Consider the following 18,483-nt stretch of genomic DNA (forward strand, 5'->3'; position numbering starts at 1 on the left):
GCGTATCTCCTTTTCTCCAAAGAAACTGCATTCCAGCTCAAACCATCTGTTTCCTTTCAGGCAGTGACGTCAAGGCTGGCTTGATGGTTGACCCTCGAACTAAAGCTTTGGTTCTGAACGGCAAACCAGGCCACCTGCAGTTCTATTCGTTGCAAAATGACAAGCAGCTTTACAATGTAAGTTAGGCCAGTGATGATCTAACGGTAGCTCAGGACGCACTTGGTATGTGTTATCTATGCTCTCGTCACAGTGGCAAATAAGGCTGAGGACTACAACACTAGTTGTGGCTGCTGTTTGGGGTTGTTGGGGTTTTTTTTAACATTAACTGGACATATAATTTCTGCATAGAAACAAAATACTACTAGGGCTGGGCGGTATCTGGTTTTCAACATCATGATATATCACCAGGTAAACGTCGTGTACTGATACAGTGGTAACTTGGTTCTCAAACTTGATTCGTTCCAGAAGTCCGTTCCAAAACCAAAGCGTTCCAAAACCAAGGCGCACTTTCCCATAGAAAGTAATGCAAAACGGATTGATCCGTTCCAGACTTTTAAAAACAACCCCTAAAACAGCAGTTCAACATGAATTTTACTATCTAAGGAGATAAAATGAAAGCAGTAAACAATGTACTGCAGTCACACATGCATGCAATCAATCAATCAATCAGTAGCTGAACTGGGTTCCACACAGTCACACAAAAAAAAGAAAGAGCTGCCTAAACAAAAACGCAAAATAAATAGCAAAAACAGACAGACCCCAGCATAGCACTCAAAACGGAAGTGTGGCACTCAAATCGGAAGCATAACACTCAAAACGGAACACATTCGACTTCCAAAAAAAGTTCGCAAACCGGAACACTTACTTCCGGGTTTGCAGTGTTTGGGTTCCAAGTTGTTTGAGTACCAAGACATTTGAGAACCAAGGTATCACTGTATATCATGATGTCTGTAATAAGGATAGAGCTATGTAGAGATATTGGCTGGCTTCACGGTTTTTCCCACATTGTTATTTTTGCATAGCGTGCACACACACACATATACGTGATGTATTGATATATCGCCCAGCCCTAAATACAACCCTGGCCCAGATTGCTAGAGAACAAGTAGTGAACACAAGATGTGGGCTGGCAGTGTTGCTGTAGGTAGGATGAGGCTAAAGTATTTCAAGAAAGGCTTTGCTGGAGGTAGTGGGGAAAGCAGCGCAACTCAGGGATGGGAAGAAGCTAATCAGATGGCATTGGGATGAGAGTGGGTGATGGGAATAAAGAGGTACAAAGTGCATATGTGTTTCTTCTCCAGTAGCTGGCTTCAGAGTGTTGGTGTTGACCTTTAAAGCCCTATACGGCCTCGGCCCAGTATACCTGAAGGAGCATCTCCACCCCCATCATTCTACCCGGACACTGAGGTCCAGCTCCAAGGGCCTTCTGACGGTTCCCTCCCTGCGAGAAGCGAGGTTACAGGGAACCAGGCAGAGGGCCTTCTCGGTAGTGGCGCCCGCCCTGTGGAACGCCCTCCCATCAGATGTCAAGGAAATAAACAACTATCTGACTTTTACAAGACATCAGAAGGCAGCCCTGTTTACAGAAGTTTTTGATGTTTGATCTTTTATTGTGCTTTTAATATTCTTTTGGAAGTTGCCCAGAGTGGCTGGGGAGGACCGGCCAGATGGGCGGGGTATAAGTAATTTATTGTTATTATTATTGTTGGGGACGCGGGTGGCGCTGTGGGTAAAACCTCAGTGCCTAGGACTTGCCGATCGTATGGTCGGCGGTTCGAATCCCCGCGGCGGGGTGAGCTCCCGTCGTTCGTTCCCTGCTCCTGCCCACCTAGCAGTTCGAAAGCACCCCTAAAGTGCAATTAGATAAATAGGTACCGCTTTATAGCGGGGAGGTAAACGGTGTTTCCATGCGCTGTGCTGGTGCTGGCTCGCCAGAGCAGCTTCGTCACGCTGGCCACGTGACCCGGAAGTGTCTTCGGACAGCGCTGGCTCCCGGCCTCTTAAGCGAGATGAGCACGCAACCCCAGAGTCAGTCACAACTGGCCCATACGGGCAGGGGTACCTTTACCTTTATTATTATTATTGTTATTATTGTTATTATTATTCATCGACTGACTGACCTTCCAAATGTGCATGAGCCCATAAACCTACTTCATCTCTTCTTTCAAAAAATTGCAGTTGGATATTGTGCAGCAGGAGTATATTCATGAACACGGGCTGAACCAGATTGAGTTAGTGAAGGCTGCTTTTGATTCTGAAGGCAACTGGCTGGCTACTGTAGAACAGCGGCAAGGAAGCAGCAGCGATCTTGAAATGTACATGAAATTCTGGGCTTACGACGAGCAAAAGCAAAGGTACTCATGCTTGCATTGTCTAGCAAGTTGGCAGAAAACCCGTTGTTTCAGATAATGTAGATTCATCAGTCTCAAGTGTTTTCATTGCCCACACTTGCTGCCCCCATTAAACCTGTGACAAGATGGGACTTGAGGGATGAGCATCAAAGGGAGCATGCATGTGCAGTTGTTGCGCGCCATTACTTTGTCCATGCACATGTGCGCACACAGATCCCTCCCAACATGTGCCCTAGTGGCATGGCTGCTCCTGTTCTGTGGCCGCTGTCATGTTGGTCGGAACCTGTGTAACAGTATCCACCAAGGCAGATATGTGCCTCTTACTATGGAAGCAGAAGCTCCTGCAGCTGAGTGAGACACATCTGTGGGCAGCCTGAGGAAGTGGGCCAGCCCATAAAAAAACAGGTCTGAAGTAAGAGACTAGGGTGATTTCCAAGAACTCTTCTCGTTGCGAGGCTTTTGGGGGTAAGCTGAGAGGGTTTTTTGACCCCGAGTGAGAACCCAGAGGCTAAGGGAGGGTGTCTCTCTCTCTCACACACACACACGCATTCATTCATACCTTGGATCCCAAACAACTCGCAAGTTGAACATTTTGGCTCCCAAACACTGCAAACCTGGAAGTGACTGTTGCGGTTTGCAAACTATTTTTGGAAGTCTGACGGGGCTTCTGTGGCTTCTGATTGGCTGCAGGAGCTTCCTGCAACCAATCAGAAGCTGCACTTTGGTTTCCGGACGTTTTGAAGGTCGAACGGACTTGGGGAACGGATTCCACTCAACTTCCAAGGTACGACTGTATATATGTAGCGTTGAATTAATTACCATTTTATATGTAACTCTGTACTGTCACAATATTTTAAACAAAATAAAAAAAATCCTTCCATTAGCACCTTAGAGACCAACTAGGTTTTTTATTGGTATGAGCTTTCGTGTGCATGCACACGTCTTCAGATACCACTTCAGATAAGTGTGCATGCACACGAAAGCTTATACCAATAACAAACTTAGTTAGTCTTTAAGGTGCTACTGGAAGGAATTTTTTTATTTTGTTTTGACTACGGCAGACCAACACGGCTACCTACCTGTAACTTCAATATTTTAAGTTATTTGTTGTTCATTTTTTTACACACTGCTTAGAGATCCTTTTATAGCGGTATAGAAATTAAATAATCAAGCTATCAAATTGAATCCAGTCAGATGAAATGAAAATGTAAAAAAATAAAATAAATCTCCATCCTTTTTATTTTATCTAATTTTCTTAGGGAGGGTGGTTATAATGTCAAAGTATAGTGCTTACGGAGATCGCAATCCAACATGGAGTTAGGTGCCCTTAAGCACAGTGGCTTCAAGGAATCTCTCTCCTCCTTTCTTGCAGCTTTACTCTGAACACAAGAATAAACATGCCGCATGAGGATCGTGTCACAGCTATGTGTTTCCGTTGCACAGACACATCTGAAAATATAACCCCGACTTTGGTAACAGCTGGCAGCGATGGGCACTTTAAAGTCTGGATGCTCCTGGTTGACAATGATGGTGAAAGTGAGTAAAAGGATGGTGGTGTACCTGTAAAATACTACATTGTGCTTTTATGCACCATAGAGAGGGGGGGGGGGAATCCTCTTCTCTCTGTTTACTGATAAGGGCAGGGGACCTGAAACAAGGCAGAGCAACACTTTTATCCTTCCGTAGATTCACATAGTGTGCTTCTGATGCCTTTAGATTGTGTTTGTTTCATCCTCAGGTCAGAAACAAGAGCTTCCCACAGAAAACACAGGGCAAGTCTGGGATTGTTTTCTTTTTGGTTAATAAATTGTTTTTATTAGTTTTCAATTACAGTCCAATAATAGCCTCATTGGACGCGGGTGGCGCTGTGGGTTAAACCACAGAGCCTAGGACTTGCCGATCAGAAGGTTGGCTGTTTGAATTCCCGTGACGGGGTGAGCTCCCGTTGCTCGGTCCCTGCTCCTGCCAACCTAGCAGTTCGAAAGCACGTCAAAATGCAAGTAGATAAATAGGTACCGCTCCGGCGGGAAGGTAAACGGCGTTTCCGTGCGCTGCTCTGGTTCGCCACGTGACCCGGAAGCTGCACGCCAGCTCCCTCGGCCAATAAAGCAAGATGAGCACCACAACCCCAGAGTCGGTCATGACTGGACCTAATGGTTACCTTCAGTAGCCTCATTATAACAATATCAATTTACAGGGAATTGCTGGGTTTTACGGGGGGGGGGGGGCAAACTGAAATCAATGGAAAACTTAAGGGGCCAACTTATGGATTGGTTGCAATATCACCAGATACACAAATTAGATAGAAAGAATTGATTTTCTGACCAAAGCTCACAATTTTTTTAAAAAAATCTTACAACATATGGGTAAACTTTTGTCTAAAATGTATAATTTTTAATTAGAATAAGAAACAAAAGACGAGCTTGTTAAAGCTTCAATGACATACTGGGCAATAGATATAGGACACAACATAGATGTTAACCTCTGGGAGAAACGTTGGAAAAGCGACCTGAAATTTACTGCATGTTATTCATTGAGAAAGAACTACTTGGAAATGATTCAAAGATGGTATTTAAGTCCGAGTAGGTTGGCTAAGAATTATAAGGCGGAATCAGATACATGTTGGAAGTATAAATTGAACTAACTTTCAGAGGAGGGTTGCCGAATCATAAATGTAGAGAAGAAAACTTTAAATAAAGAAACCGTAGGCTCTCTCCACACACACACACACACACACACACACACACACACACACACCAATCTTTTGCATCAAATGAAGTCTTATCACAAATTCAAACTTTAAAGTCCTTGTAGTTGGTTTGTTCCACAGTTTGTGCTCTCATCTCTTCTACCACACACCTGTACTTTCGTCCAATTAAGCTCTAATTAACAAAAGAACCTCTGCTTCTTAATGGCGGCATTGGAGGGTTTTCACCAGGCAGAGTGCTTTTGCACTCAGCGCCTCTCTGCTGCCCGCATTCCATGCCAGAGCGAGAGCCAGGTACCGAGACGAACTGCAAGTGAAGCCCTATCCCTGGGGGTGGAATTTGCAAGGATAATTTACCCTCCATCACCCTTTGTCCTTCACCTACAATCTCCTGCCTGCAATCTATTAAGGCAGAGCGGAACTGGAAGCCAAGTCTGGGGTTGTTTTCAAACAAAAAGGCATATGTTCCTATGCCTGGCATTCAGCAAAAGACATATAGTACTCATTTAATGTGGTATAAGAATATAGTGCCTCTTTAATGTGGTTCTGACAACTCCTACAACAGAAGTCCGAAATTGGCCTTGGACACATCCCAGGAAAAACAGCTGAGGTGGTCACACACCTCAACTATCCTTTTTCAAGATTTAAGTACTTCCTTCTAATCAAAACAGTGAGTCATGTTTGTGCCAGGAAAAGCCTACACACTTGTGATCACTATCCCAGAATTGCTGTTGAAGTTGATGTCAGCAGAAATATGCAATTTAAATAAGGTAATGGCTTATTTAACGTTTGATTAAATGCTCAAGGAGCACACAGTTAGGTATTAACTAAGTGCCCTCACCTGATTCCAGGATTTCTGCATGCCCACAGGAAGTGTGGCACTGCTGTCTGGTGACAATGGCAAATCCCAGCCTCAAAAGCTTCAGCTATGGGCAGGGGTCATCTCAGCAATTGCACAACAATCCCCATACCCCAGACATAGGCAAACTTGGGCCTCCAGATGTTTTTTGGGACTACAACTCCCATCATCCCTGACCACTGGTCCTGTTAGCTAGGGATGATGGGAGTTGTAGTCCCAAAACATCTGGATGGCCGAGTTTGGGGATGCCTGCCCTACCCTCTTCCCAGTTTCAGGGTCAGGAAGAAGGTAGGGAGTGTTGTGGCCACATGTCCAAACAGTCAAGCATTCCCCCGCCACTCCACTTCCTGCCCTAAGAATTAAGGCGTGGTGGAAGGCTGCTGTTCCAATGCGGGGCCCAATGTGTAAGCCCCGCCTCCCCTTATGGAAAAGGCAATGAAGGATTCTTGGTCTTCTGCAGCCAAAGAGAGACCAGGAAACTTCCCTTTTCCACCGAAGGTCTGGATCGCCTTGCCGCATGATGCATCCAAACTTTCAAGGGGTGAGACAAGTGATCATAGTTCTTGGCTTGGGTACCAAAGCCAAATGGAAATTGTGGACCCTTGCCTTAATATTCTTTCATACTATTTATCATGTTACTCAGTTTTAACACATATGTCCTGTTATAAACGTGTGGGATTTCTTTCTCTTTAACAGATCAAAGCATAACTTGGGCCTGCGACTTCGTAGGAAGCTATCACAACTATCAAGCTACAAATTGCTGTTTCTCCGAAGATGGCTCTTTGCTTGCAGTCAGCTTTGACAAAATAGTCACTGTGTGGGACTCGGAACTGTGGGATCTGAAATGTACTTTCTGCCATCTTCCTGGGACTATGCGGTAAGTAACCATGTGCTCCTTTAATTTAAATCAGTTTTTTTTTAAAAAAAAAAAAGGTTCATTGAAGCATGTAATGAAACTAATATTTCCCCAAAGTTTTTAAAGCAACAATCCTTATTATTTTCCTTTCAGAAACTTCTTTATTGGGCCCTTCTGAGCTTTCACAAGAATCGTTGCTTTTAAGGGAAAGATAAAGATAGCAACAAAGCTCTGTAACAAAATCAGCTTATTTTTTACATTTGTCCAGAATAATCTTTGCAGAACTAGAAATTGCATTGGGTGGGAAACAAACACCCATCTTCCCTCCTGCAGCCACCAACCTTCCCTCAAATTTTGCCCCAGATGGTCCTCAATCCTCTGGAGCAGATTATTGGGCTCATGAAAGTTTGGGCCATGAGTAGGAAGTAGTAGTTCTGTCATGTGACATTGGGTGTAACCTACAGTTTGATTTCAACAAGACTGCAGAAATACCTTGTGCTTTTGGAATTACCTTCTTGCATGCTGCTTGCTTCCCCTGCCTAGTTTATTTATTGCAAAAGTTTCCTAAAGAAATCTTGCCCTGCTTTTTTAGCACCTGCCCACACCAGTGTTATCTTAAGGGGGATTACAACAGAACGGGTTTGCTAAGAAGCTGTAAGCTCTACAATTAGCCCGAGAAATGCCTCTCTGTTTATTTAGAGTACACATTTACCTGGTTGCAAGGGGGGGGGGGAATCTCCCTTGTTGGAATTAGAGGGTCATAAAATAAGAGTCTGAGCGCAAACAAAATTGCTCTTGAGATCGAGAAGAAAGAGAAAGGTTGTGTGGTGGTTTAATGGAAAGACTTCAGCCAGTCCTGACTCTTGAATCCCTGATTTGCCTAGGCATCAGCAGTGCCCATTGTGACCCACTTTTTAATGTGTGGCAGGTCTCCAAAACTGTAATAAACCACTTTCTTTTGAGCACACATAGCCTTTCACTTAAAATTACTTGCTTAAACTGTATACTAAAGCATGCAGAAGGTAGATTCCCATCTTTTACCCGTCTGTGAGGTATGAGTGCTTGAGCGAGGGTTGGGGAAAACGAAGCATGGCACCTAAGGCAGACATGGCTGGCCTCCCGCCTGTAACCATTTCAACCATGGAAATAGCAGAAATAGCTGCCTGAAGTGAGCTAGGGTTGTCTTAGATCAGGCATGGGCAAACTCGGCCCTCCAGGTGTTTTGGGACTACAACTCCCATCATCCCTAGCTAACAGGACCAGTGGTCAGGGATGATGGGAACTGTAGTCCCAAAACATCTGGAGGGCCGAGTTTGCCCATGCCTGTCTTAGGTTATATAGTGACCCTACGGCGAAATATCTCATGGACTCGACTAATTAACATTATCTTTGTTATTTATTCTTCCAGAAACCTGTGTTTTGGGAGGCAGAGTTGTTCAAAATACCTTCTTGGCACCACCAACACTGGATTTTTGTGCTGTTGGAACTTGCTGAGCTGTACATGTAAGACCATTTTATCACCTTTTCTTCCTTCCTTCCCTCCTTCTGTTCTTTCTTTGATTAAAAATTGGTCATTCTGAGAGAACCCAAGGAGGCAAATTGCTTTATATTTCAGCTTAACACCAAATACTTTTAGTTTTTATTTATCCAGTCGTTGGAACCGTATCGCATAAAATTATACGGCAGGTATTGTTGCTGAATCCCCAACCGACCTCCGCTCCCCAATTCAGATCCTCCCTTTGAAAGTTCTCTTAGCTGCATTCATGGTTTGAATTAATTGCAGTTCTGTCCTCCTTGGGAGTCTGGTTCTCCATCATAATCTGGTTATTTTGATTTTCAGTGGAATGGAGTGCCCAATTAAATGTCATTGTTCTGCAGCCAGATTGTCTGTCTGAGAACATCGTCGCGGTTTCATCCCATTCAGAATACTCAGATGGTGAGCATAAAGACCTCTTTCATTTTTGTTAAGGATCACTGGCCAAAACTGCAGAACCATACTGCCCAGGAAAATATTTTACTTCCTTGGACTTGAAAGCCACTTAAAATAACTCTTTAAAATAGGCCGCTCTTGTCTACATGGAAACTATATCATGGTTTGGATCTTAAGACAAGAAAGTTTGCTGATGGAATGTTTCTCATCCCCCTTGTACTCAAACCTAGCTTTCAGGCTTCCCCATAAGCCTCTGGTTTTCCTCTGTGAGAACAGAATCCTGGACCAAGTGGGCTGTTCTTTTCCCCCACAACTGCATCCCCAAAATGCCCATCTATAAGATGGCTGGTCCTTCTGAACCAGGCTGGAGCATGGTGGGATTGCTGGGTGAGAGGGCAAGTGCCCCAGAATTGGTTGGCCTGAGCTTCCTTGTGTCTTAGCACCCAAACCCCTTTTATCTAGAGCAGGCATCCCCAAACTCTGCCCTCCAGATGTTTTGGGACTACAATTCCCATCATCCCTGACCACAGGTGCTGTTAGCTATGGATGATGGGAGTTGTAGTCCCAAAACAGCTGGAGGGCTGAGTTTGGGGGGCGCCTGAACTAGAGCAAGGTGCTCTTACCATTACTGAAGTAGGGCAAACTGTCTAGCAGACCTTTGGGATACCATGTCGCTTAGAGTCTTGCCCTGAGATCTGTTTTCTGGGTTGTAGATTTTCATTATAAGAAAGCTATTTTAATGAAAAAGGCCACCTGACAGTCTTGGCACCGCAGAGCCTTTTAATAACTCTCACCCCCTACTGGGCTAGATCAGGTGAGTGGTAATATCTTGTTCACATTCCTTGTTTTCTGCACGTGGGGTGGTTGTTGTCAGGGAGTTTAAAGTCTATGGTGGGGGGGAAACCTATTTCCATTTCAGGAGTTCCTTTTTACTGTTCTTTATCCTGCAATGTGTGATACTCTACAGCTGGGTTGGGCAGCCCATGGTCCTGCAGATGTTGCCAGACTACAGTTCCCATCATGCCCAGCATTTAGCCATACTTCCTAGGGCTGGTGGGAGTTCCCCATCCCTGTTCTGTAGCCTATTTCTCACTGAGGTGGTACAGTCCAGTGACAGGTTTACTAACTGACTGAGAACTAGGCCTATCATGCTGTATCTTGATCCATACTAATCTTTATTGGTGGAACTCTGTAGACAGTGGACTGGTTTATTTAGACTTTGTTGATAGGTTCCCATATAAGTACCAGGAGCTATACTGAATGTATGGGTTTCTTTATCATTTTGTGATCATGCATTGACTTCAGACCTCAGAAAAGCAACGCGGAAAGCGGTTCTTAAAGACTAAAATTCTCTTTTTCTTCTTTTTCTTCCCCTCAGTATTTGTATTCAAACCCTGTGAGCCGCAGCCTTTGTGTATCCACAGAAAGGTCTGCAGAGGCCAAGTCCGGTGTGCTGTCTTTGTTCCAAGAGATCTACCCGAGTCCGTTCATTCAGAAAAATATCAGTGGCTCAGCCAATCTCAGTTTTACTTCTTGACTGAAACACTTGTAAGTGTTTAAATGCGCATCTGGGACAATATTACAATGAGTTGTTAAGAGCTCAGAAAGCCAAGTTGTCATGCTAGTCATTTCTGTAGCCCTTTTCAGCTCTGCTACCCTTACCTACCATTAACATGGTGAGACAGGACGAGAGGTCCTCATTTAGCCGCAAAGCTCACAGGGGGACCTTGAGTCAGTTGAGAGGTAAACCTGAATCCCTCACTTTGGAAATCAATGTTGTGCCTGATTTCAGTACATATGAATTGCTCCCTTTCTTGGTATAAGTTTTCTGGACAACACTGCTTTAACTCAGAAATCTTCTGCTTCCTTTCTTTAATTAGTTCTTATTAGGGGAGATGGGCGATAGTTCAGTAGGTAGGACAGGAGACTCTTAATCTCAGAGTCGCTGATTCAGGTCCCACATTGGGCTACAGATTCCTGTGTTCTGGGTTTGGATTTGGATTTTGGATTTGATACCCCCCTTTTTCACTACCCTAAGGAGTCTCAAAGTGGCCAACAATCTCCTTTCCCTTCCTCCCCCACAACAAACACTCTGTGAGGTGAGTGAGGCTGAGAGACTTCAGAGAAGTGTGACTAGCCCAAGGTCACCCAGCAGCTGCATGTGGAGGAGCGGGGAAGCGAACCCGGTTCACTAGATTATGAGTCCACCGCTCTTAACCACTACATTGGACTAGATGACCCTTGGGGTCCCTTCCCACTCATATGATTCTGTTCTGTTCTAGTCTAAATGTTAGCTAATCATGTGAGCTTTAGTTTCATAAGGGTAAAATCAGTCATGTCGACAAAGCTGTCATACATTGTTTCTTTTTGATTCCTTCCTAGAATAAGAGAGAGAAATGCCTTGACTACAGGGGTGCCTTTCTTCCACAATTTTATACGTACTTCTGTTTAAAACCTTTCGATCAGCTAAAAAATTGTCAGGTGATAGGGATATAGACCGATAATAATGTCATTTTTACTTGTAGTCAGTTAAATCACACAGTTTTATTTGGTCCCAAACAATACTGTCAAATACTAATGAATATCCCCAGTGTCCCTTGAAAAGAAAAAAGAAATCATTTCAAACAGCATTAAACCTTTCATGCTTCATGTTATATCTCTTCTGGATTTTGTTTTTAATGAGTAAATGCTTATATTTCTTAAGTGCATATGCTACAAAATAAATCATCTGGATTGTGTGCCATATTTTAAGACTCACCGAAATCCTACCAAAAGATTGTTTTTTGTAATAGTGTTTCTTCCTTCTGAATGTTTAGGAATTGATGACATTTAGCACAAGGACACCAGAAGAGAGACTTACACCTTCCAGCAGACAGGTAATTGTTCTTTAAAAGAAGTGAACAGGAATTGTAAATGAGTCTACATTCCATTCTGTGTGGTTTTATTGAACTGTATTAAAAATCGGTTTGACTTATATTAAGTTTTGGATCCAAAGATCTCCTTCTGGGTGGTGTGCAGTGCATCAAGGTGGGACTGCAGGGGTAGAAGATCTACTTTGGAATAGACCCTTGGGCCCAATCTATCCCGTCAGCTCTGTCATACTAGATTCCTATTTCAAGAGATTCTTGTCAGTAGCTTAGGGATATGCCAGGAATCTTGCTAGCATCCATAAAATGATAGGCCTGTGTTCTTAACTTTTTCAAACCTTGGGTGAAAACACAAGTGTTTGGGCCTCTTTTTTAATTGTACCATGGTGATTCTTGGGCTTGCTGATCAGAAGGCCGGTGGTTTGAATCCCAGCGACAGGGTCAGCTCCCGTTGCTCTGTCCCAGCTCCTGCCAACCTAGCAGTTCAAAAGCTGCGGCAGGAAGGTAAACAGTGTTTCTGTGTGCTCCGGCTTCCGTCACGGTGTCCTGTTGTGCCAGCAGCGGTTTAGTCATGCTGGCCACATGACCCGGAAGGCTGTCTGTGGACAAACGCCAGCTCCCTTGGCCTGAAAGTGAGATGAGCACCGCAACCCCATAGTTGCCTTTGACTGGGCTTACCCGTCCAAGAGTCCTTTACACTTTTTACCTACTTATTTTTTTAAAAAAATATATCTGCATCACACTTGGACTGGGGGGGGGGGAGTTCTATCTTTAAACTGCTTTATCAGTACAGAAATGCATGAAAAGCTAAGCTTTTGGCATTTGCCCAAATTTAAATTATGTCTGCCTAGGCAAGGATGAAGTGAGCACTTAATTCTGTTTATACTTTACTCATAAATAAGAAGCAAGCTGGAAAAAAGATACCTGCCTTTCTAATTTTTACAATTGCAAAAATAAAATATTTTTGTAATTTCCCCCCAATATACATGAGGTACAACCAGTCCAACATAAAGCCTTATAACAGCCATCTAGAGCCATACAGTGGGCCAGGAAATAAATGGTGGCAGATCTCAGGCTGCCAATGGGACATTTGGCCCCAGCAATGTTCAGGAGGCCACCAATTTGACTTCACCCCCGGAGGCGCACTCCACTGTCTTTGGAGACAGACGGATGCCAACAACAAGGAACATAACTAACTTTTGAATAAGATATGGCTGGATCCAACCAGTAGTAATTGCGGGGAGTGGGGGGTGTCTCTCAAAAGAAGCTGTTGGGTTTTTCTCTTAGCCTACTTGCTTGCTGTTAAAGTGTGCTGTCATTGAATTCAGAGGGATTCTCATTACAGCTTTGCCTTCAATAACTTCTAATGGTTCTTTATATATCCAAAAAAAGGAGCCAGTCACTGTAAGGAAGCCATTGGGGACACACCTGGGAATCCTGTGCCCCTCCGGAAATTGTTGGGCTCCAATTCCCATTAGCCCCAAGCCAAAAGTTGGGGATTCTAGGGCTTTGCTTGACTTTTCTCCGGTTGCACTTCCCCCCTCCTTTAATTTAATAACTTTGGACACCAAAGTGGGTGGGAGGCAGGGATTAAGTACCCTGTTCTGTTCTTTAACTCGGGTCTGTTTTCTCCATCACCACTTTTTAGTTGGCAGTTGAAGAGAGCTTCCCCATGACTCCTTTTTACTTGCTACTGGGAAAGCACCAGCAACAGAACAAAGAGGCTACAGAAACTGGGAGACTCCCTGTTCAGAAGAACTTTGCACAAGCATCGCCTGCCGTCAAAGAAGTAAGAATAAACACGATGCCTTTTCAGGAACATGCAAATACTGACTACCATTTAACAAGCTTTCCTTCTTATTGTGTCCTTTTTTTTCCTTTCCTCCCCAGCTTCTTCGCACTCCAGCTCATGTCTTACCGTCTGCCTCTTTCCTGTGCCCCATTTTTATCAACTCACTGCTGCTATCCAAAGCCAATAAAAGGTAAGAAGCCCTCAGTTTTTTAAACGTTTGTTTTCGAAGGGAGCCGACAATAAAACTGAACTTTACAGAACAAAAGAAGGTCGTGCACAACATTTCCCCCTTACATTCTGAGGTGGTGGTTCTTCGCGAAGCTGAGTTAAGAGGGCATTAACACGTTACCATTGTCATAGAAACAGAAGCATTTACACTGAGGTGTCCTTTGAAAATGACTCTTGCCCTATAGGAGGCACAGCCACATTCACAAAAGATATGAGTGAGAAGAGAAGGTGTTAAAACATACCATATACACACCTGACCGTAATACGCACCTAGTTTTTAGAGGGGGGATGCAAGTAAAAAAAATATTCTTTAAAGGGAGTGCTGAGCAGAGCCTGTATGCATCCCAGGCTCTGCTCAATGCTCCCTTTCACGTGGAGCGTGTGTGCGGCACTTGCAGGCTTTTCCCCTAGGAGGGAGAAAGGACTGCCCTTCTCCCTCCTCAGGGAAAAGCCCCCAAGAGCCACACACACGCTCCACATGGCTCTTTAAAGAGAGCGCTGAGCAGAGCCTCCCGCCTGCATTCGCTCCATAAGATGCACAAACATTTCCCCTTTTTAGGAGGGAAAAGGTGCGTCTTATGGAGCGAAAAATACAGTAATTCTCCTATTTGGGAACCTGGCATGATGACACATATCTCGTGGGCTAGAGAATCTCATGTCTGAGGTTGCATTCAGAAACGGGGTGTTATTTCATCATTTCCTCATCATTAACGGTAATGTGTCAATTCTTACATTCCTTTGACACAGCATAACTTTCTTCCATTAGAGAACACTGCCTTTTTGATCAGTATACTGCCATGTCACACTAAATTTTAAATGTTTGGAAAGGACAGTGTGCCAGAACGCTGCCTAAAATTTCATCATGTGGAATTACAATGCAAAACTGCAGTTTTCTGGGTCACTGCGGCTGCAAACGTATTTTTTTCTGGAAACAGGTAACACAGAATTTAGCACTAAACTTTGCCTAGATTCCACTAGTTTTCCAAAAGTGGCTTTTACGTCATGCGAAAGATCACATAAGATATGTAAATTCAGTCGTACCTTGGTTTTTGAACAGCTTAGTTTTCAAAAGTTTTGGCTCCCGAACGCCGCAAACCTGGAGGTGACTGTTCCAGTTTGCAAATGAGTTTTGGAAGCCAAACATCCAACGGGCTTCCTGCAGCCAACCAGAAACCACGCTTTGGTTTCCAAATGTTTTGGAAGTCGAATGGACTTCCGGAACGGATTCTGTTCAACTTCCAAGATACGACTGTAAAGGAAACATTGTGAAAATGGAATTAAGTGTCTCAACACAGCCTGAGACCTGTGTGGCTAGGCCCAGCATGTTCAGTAGAACTATTTTATAAAATACTGAAAGGTTTAGTGTGTATTAGTATGAGAGGTTGTGTGTAAAACTGAATCTTAGCAAAGGCTAGTTTTAAAGGCACCTCCACTGCCTATACACTTCAGGAACATTTCTGGGCCTTTCCCTGCCGTGCCTGTTTACAGAGTATTTTCTTTGTGTCAGGATGCATTGAAAAGCTTAATTCCCTCCTAATTTGTGTTTCCTGCTGATCTCCCACTGCTTCAGATTATTCTACAACCCTTATAATTCCCATTCTCTTATTGGTGACTTGTGTGGAAACTTTTTTCCACTTTTAAGAAGTCCACGTCCACCGTCATACTAAAGCTTACTTATCATATTCATGAGAATCTTGAGAAAAGTATCTACAACCCAGCAAATATTCTAGCTCTGAGACTTGTTATAAATGTCTCAGTGGTCTCAAATGCACATTTCTATTGATCCTTCCATTTGTATTTTTATAGCACTAGTGAAGTTGCCAATGAAGTGGAAATGGAAAGCGACAACAGCGAGAATGAATCGGAGGAGGAGGACACGGAAGTTGCTAAAATGGACTCAGAGGCACCACAGGCGACAGATTGTTTGGAGGACAACATTCCACCTAAATTGTCAAAAGAGCAAGGAAAAAAATTGCGCCAGTTAAGAAAAATGGACTACAGCTGGGCATCTGTTCTCTAGACACATAGTATTGTGGACTACATGTATTTATATTTCTTACCAATAATTCCACAAGATGTCATTCTTTCAAATAAAGGATTGCGATTTTCCAGGATGTTTCTTCACTTCTTGGAATAAATTGTAACAAGTGTCTCCTGCAGTGAAGTCTTTGAAGCAAGCATTTTTATGGTTTATTTACAGAAAATGTGGTTTTGTAGGGGAAACAATTCAAAACAACTGCATGCTTCTACCTCTAGGTTTTATCCAAGGTCCAACTGGTTTTACAAAGTGTTGAGGTTTTGAAATGGGAGTTGCTCTGGAAATGGGAAGATTTGCTATTATTGTTTTCTGAAAGCACAGTGAACAATCATAGCACGAGGCACCCGTCCTTCAGGAGGGACGGCAAACTTGCTGAACAAAATGGAAGTATTTATTAATCTACATTCCTAAGACGTCCAGGAGCGCTTGAGGCAGAATTTGAAATGCAAGACGCAAAACAAATCCACTTTTGTCCAGTGCAGACAGCGGGAGCTAAATAGGTCACTGGGTAATAAGTCACTTCTGAACTCTCAAAATAGCCTGCTCAAAACCTTTTAGTAGAAAGCATTGGGAGGGAGAAATTATATGCATGCTCACCAAGATGAAAGAATAATGAAATTAATACTGTGGACCCCAGGGACCATTTCAAACAACACTGCCTCCCATGATAAACTGCGATGTCAACAGTTCCACTATGCTAGTATAAGACCCTTCTGTCAGCCCAAACAACTCTAAATCCAGTGCGTGTCTGTGCATGTGTCTATAGGTATGCATGTTAGTGCTGTTGAACTCTGAAGAAGCATCTATCTTAAGTACAACTGTTACACAACAAGCAAAGGAATACATGGTACCTCTGGTTACGAACTTAATTCGTTCCGGAGGTCCATTCTTAACCTGAAACCATTCTTAACCTGAGGTACCACTTTAGCTAATGGGGCCTCCTGCCGCACAATTTCTGTTCTCATCCTGAGGTAAAGTTCTTAACCCGAGGTACTACTTCCGGGTTAGTGGAGTCTGTAACCCAAAGTGTTTGTAACCCGAGATACCATTGTACTAACAGTACAACAGCTCAATATTAAAACCGACGAAATGTTGTTGGGGAAGCAATGAGTAGCAACCAAATTGGCTCATACTTATTCATTTGACCAGAGCTGCTATGGAGGAAAGTGTTTCTGAGGAAAATAATTTCAGTATGGACAATTCTGTATGATAGGGCAAACTGCATCTAGACCAGCACTTTACCTCATGGCTGGCCAGGTGGAACGCCTGATGATAAAATACATGGATATAGCTTGCTTCCTCAACACTTTTAAGTCAGAGATGTTCAGAGCTGGGGTGGTAACGTGTCTTTCCAGCTTTTGGACTACAACTTCCACCTGAGACCATTGGCCATACTCGCTAGAGCTGATGGGATTCCAATTTTACATCCCGAGAGCCCCTGCCCCTGGTATAGAGAGACTGGGTTGGCTCTAGACTTGGAAGCAAAACCCAAGAAACTAGCATTCTCTGCAGAGCTGGGGTGAAACAAATTTCGACAAACAGTATCCAGGCAAACATCAGAGCAAGGGCATTCTAGTTAGGCAAAATGGGTGATAGTAGGGGCAACAAGGGTGGTGGCCTGGGCAGAGTGCCAGAAAAACTGGAGGGGCAGCATTTGCCGCCTGGGCCTAAGGTCCCCCATTCCTTTAAACAGCTGCTTTAACTGATGGCTGAAGCTGGAGAACATTCCTGTTAGGTTTTTTTTCCAACTTGTCAAAACTTGTGCCCCTTACAGACCTCCTCCTCTCATTCAGATTGCAGTTCTGGTGACCCTCATAATTCTGGTCTCCTGACAGTGACTTTTCTGTGGAAAGTAGTATTTTTAGGTCTCTCTGCTCTTTTCGTGCGAAGATCTTCTTGTCAAAGCAGGAAAGAAACGGTATGCGCTGAAGTAGATAGCATTTTGCCCCAACATGCAAAAGGAGAAAAAGATAATGCATTAGTATGTCTTGTCTGTTTCCATACATCGACCCTAGCTGCTGGGCCTGGTGGAAATGGTAGCACAAAACACCTGACAGGTCTAGAACCTCACTTATGGGAATAGTTGTGGCCAAGTGGCGAGGGGAAATGACATATAAAGTTTAACATCACTTTTCTCTGCTCCGCTTCAAACCACTTTTTCCTGTTGCTAGGTAAAGGTAAAGGGATCCCTGACCATTAGGTCCAGTAGTGACCGACTCTGGGGTTGCAGCGCTCATCTCGCTTTATTGGCCGAGGGAGCTGGTGTACAGCTTCCAGGTCATGTGGCCACCATGACTAAGCTGCTTCTGGTGAACCAGAGCAGTGCACAGAAACGCCGTTTATCTTCCCGCCGGAGTGGTACCTATTTATCTACTTGCACTTTGATGTGCTAGGTTGGCAGGAGCAGGGACCAAGCAACAGGAGCTCACCCCGTCGCGGGGATTTGAACCGCCGACCTTCTGGTCGGCAAGTCCTAGGCTCTGTGGTTTAACCCACAGCGCCACCCGCGTCCCTGTTGCTGTGTATTGTTGCATGGCATTTTGGCATTTGAGTTCACCAGTAGTCCTGGCTCAATCTCTACGCCTAAATCGCTCTCTGTGCCCCTGGCTAAAGTTGTGTGTGTGTGTGTGTGTGTGTGTGTGTGTGTGTGTGTGATGTCCAGTCTCTTAATTCAAAGGAACCGTCAGCTCAAATACAATTTCCATGCTAATGGAGAAGAAGGCAGGGTGGCTCTCCTGAACGTCTCCCTCTCTTTTTAAAACAGATGTGTTATTAATTGGTTCACACTCGTAAGCGAAGGAAGAAACCAATAAGACAAGTTGGGTACATGAGGTTACTTCATCTGTTTTTCTGTG

The 18,483-nt window shown here is 43.9% G+C and overlaps 1 protein-coding gene across 2 annotated transcripts in view; it reads left to right on the top strand.

Annotated features, from left to right (window-relative positions):
* Nucleotides 1-15,699, top strand: part of WDR75 (WD repeat domain 75) — a 33,904-nt gene extending 18,205 nt beyond the window's left edge. For both annotated transcript variants that reach the window (XM_053360216.1, XM_053360222.1), the window contains exons 11-21: nucleotides 61-176; nucleotides 2,179-2,354; nucleotides 3,724-3,887; nucleotides 6,614-6,794; nucleotides 8,182-8,276; nucleotides 8,614-8,709; nucleotides 10,082-10,251; nucleotides 11,520-11,579; nucleotides 13,219-13,359; nucleotides 13,461-13,552; nucleotides 15,397-15,699. In XM_053360216.1, the coding sequence (XP_053216191.1) occupies nucleotides 61-176; nucleotides 2,179-2,354; nucleotides 3,724-3,887; nucleotides 6,614-6,794; nucleotides 8,182-8,276; nucleotides 8,614-8,709; nucleotides 10,082-10,251; nucleotides 11,520-11,579; nucleotides 13,219-13,359; nucleotides 13,461-13,552; nucleotides 15,397-15,610 (1,505 nt within the window). In that variant the 3' untranslated portion in view covers nucleotides 15,611-15,699. The remainder of the gene's footprint in view (nucleotides 1-60; nucleotides 177-2,178; nucleotides 2,355-3,723; nucleotides 3,888-6,613; nucleotides 6,795-8,181; nucleotides 8,277-8,613; nucleotides 8,710-10,081; nucleotides 10,252-11,519; nucleotides 11,580-13,218; nucleotides 13,360-13,460; nucleotides 13,553-15,396) is intronic.
* Nucleotides 15,700-18,483: the final 2,784 nt, after the last annotated feature.

This window comes from Podarcis raffonei, chromosome 1 (genome assembly GCF_027172205.1).
Source record: "Podarcis raffonei isolate rPodRaf1 chromosome 1, rPodRaf1.pri, whole genome shotgun sequence".
NCBI classification, from domain to species: Eukaryota; Metazoa; Chordata; class Lepidosauria; order Squamata; family Lacertidae; genus Podarcis; species Podarcis raffonei.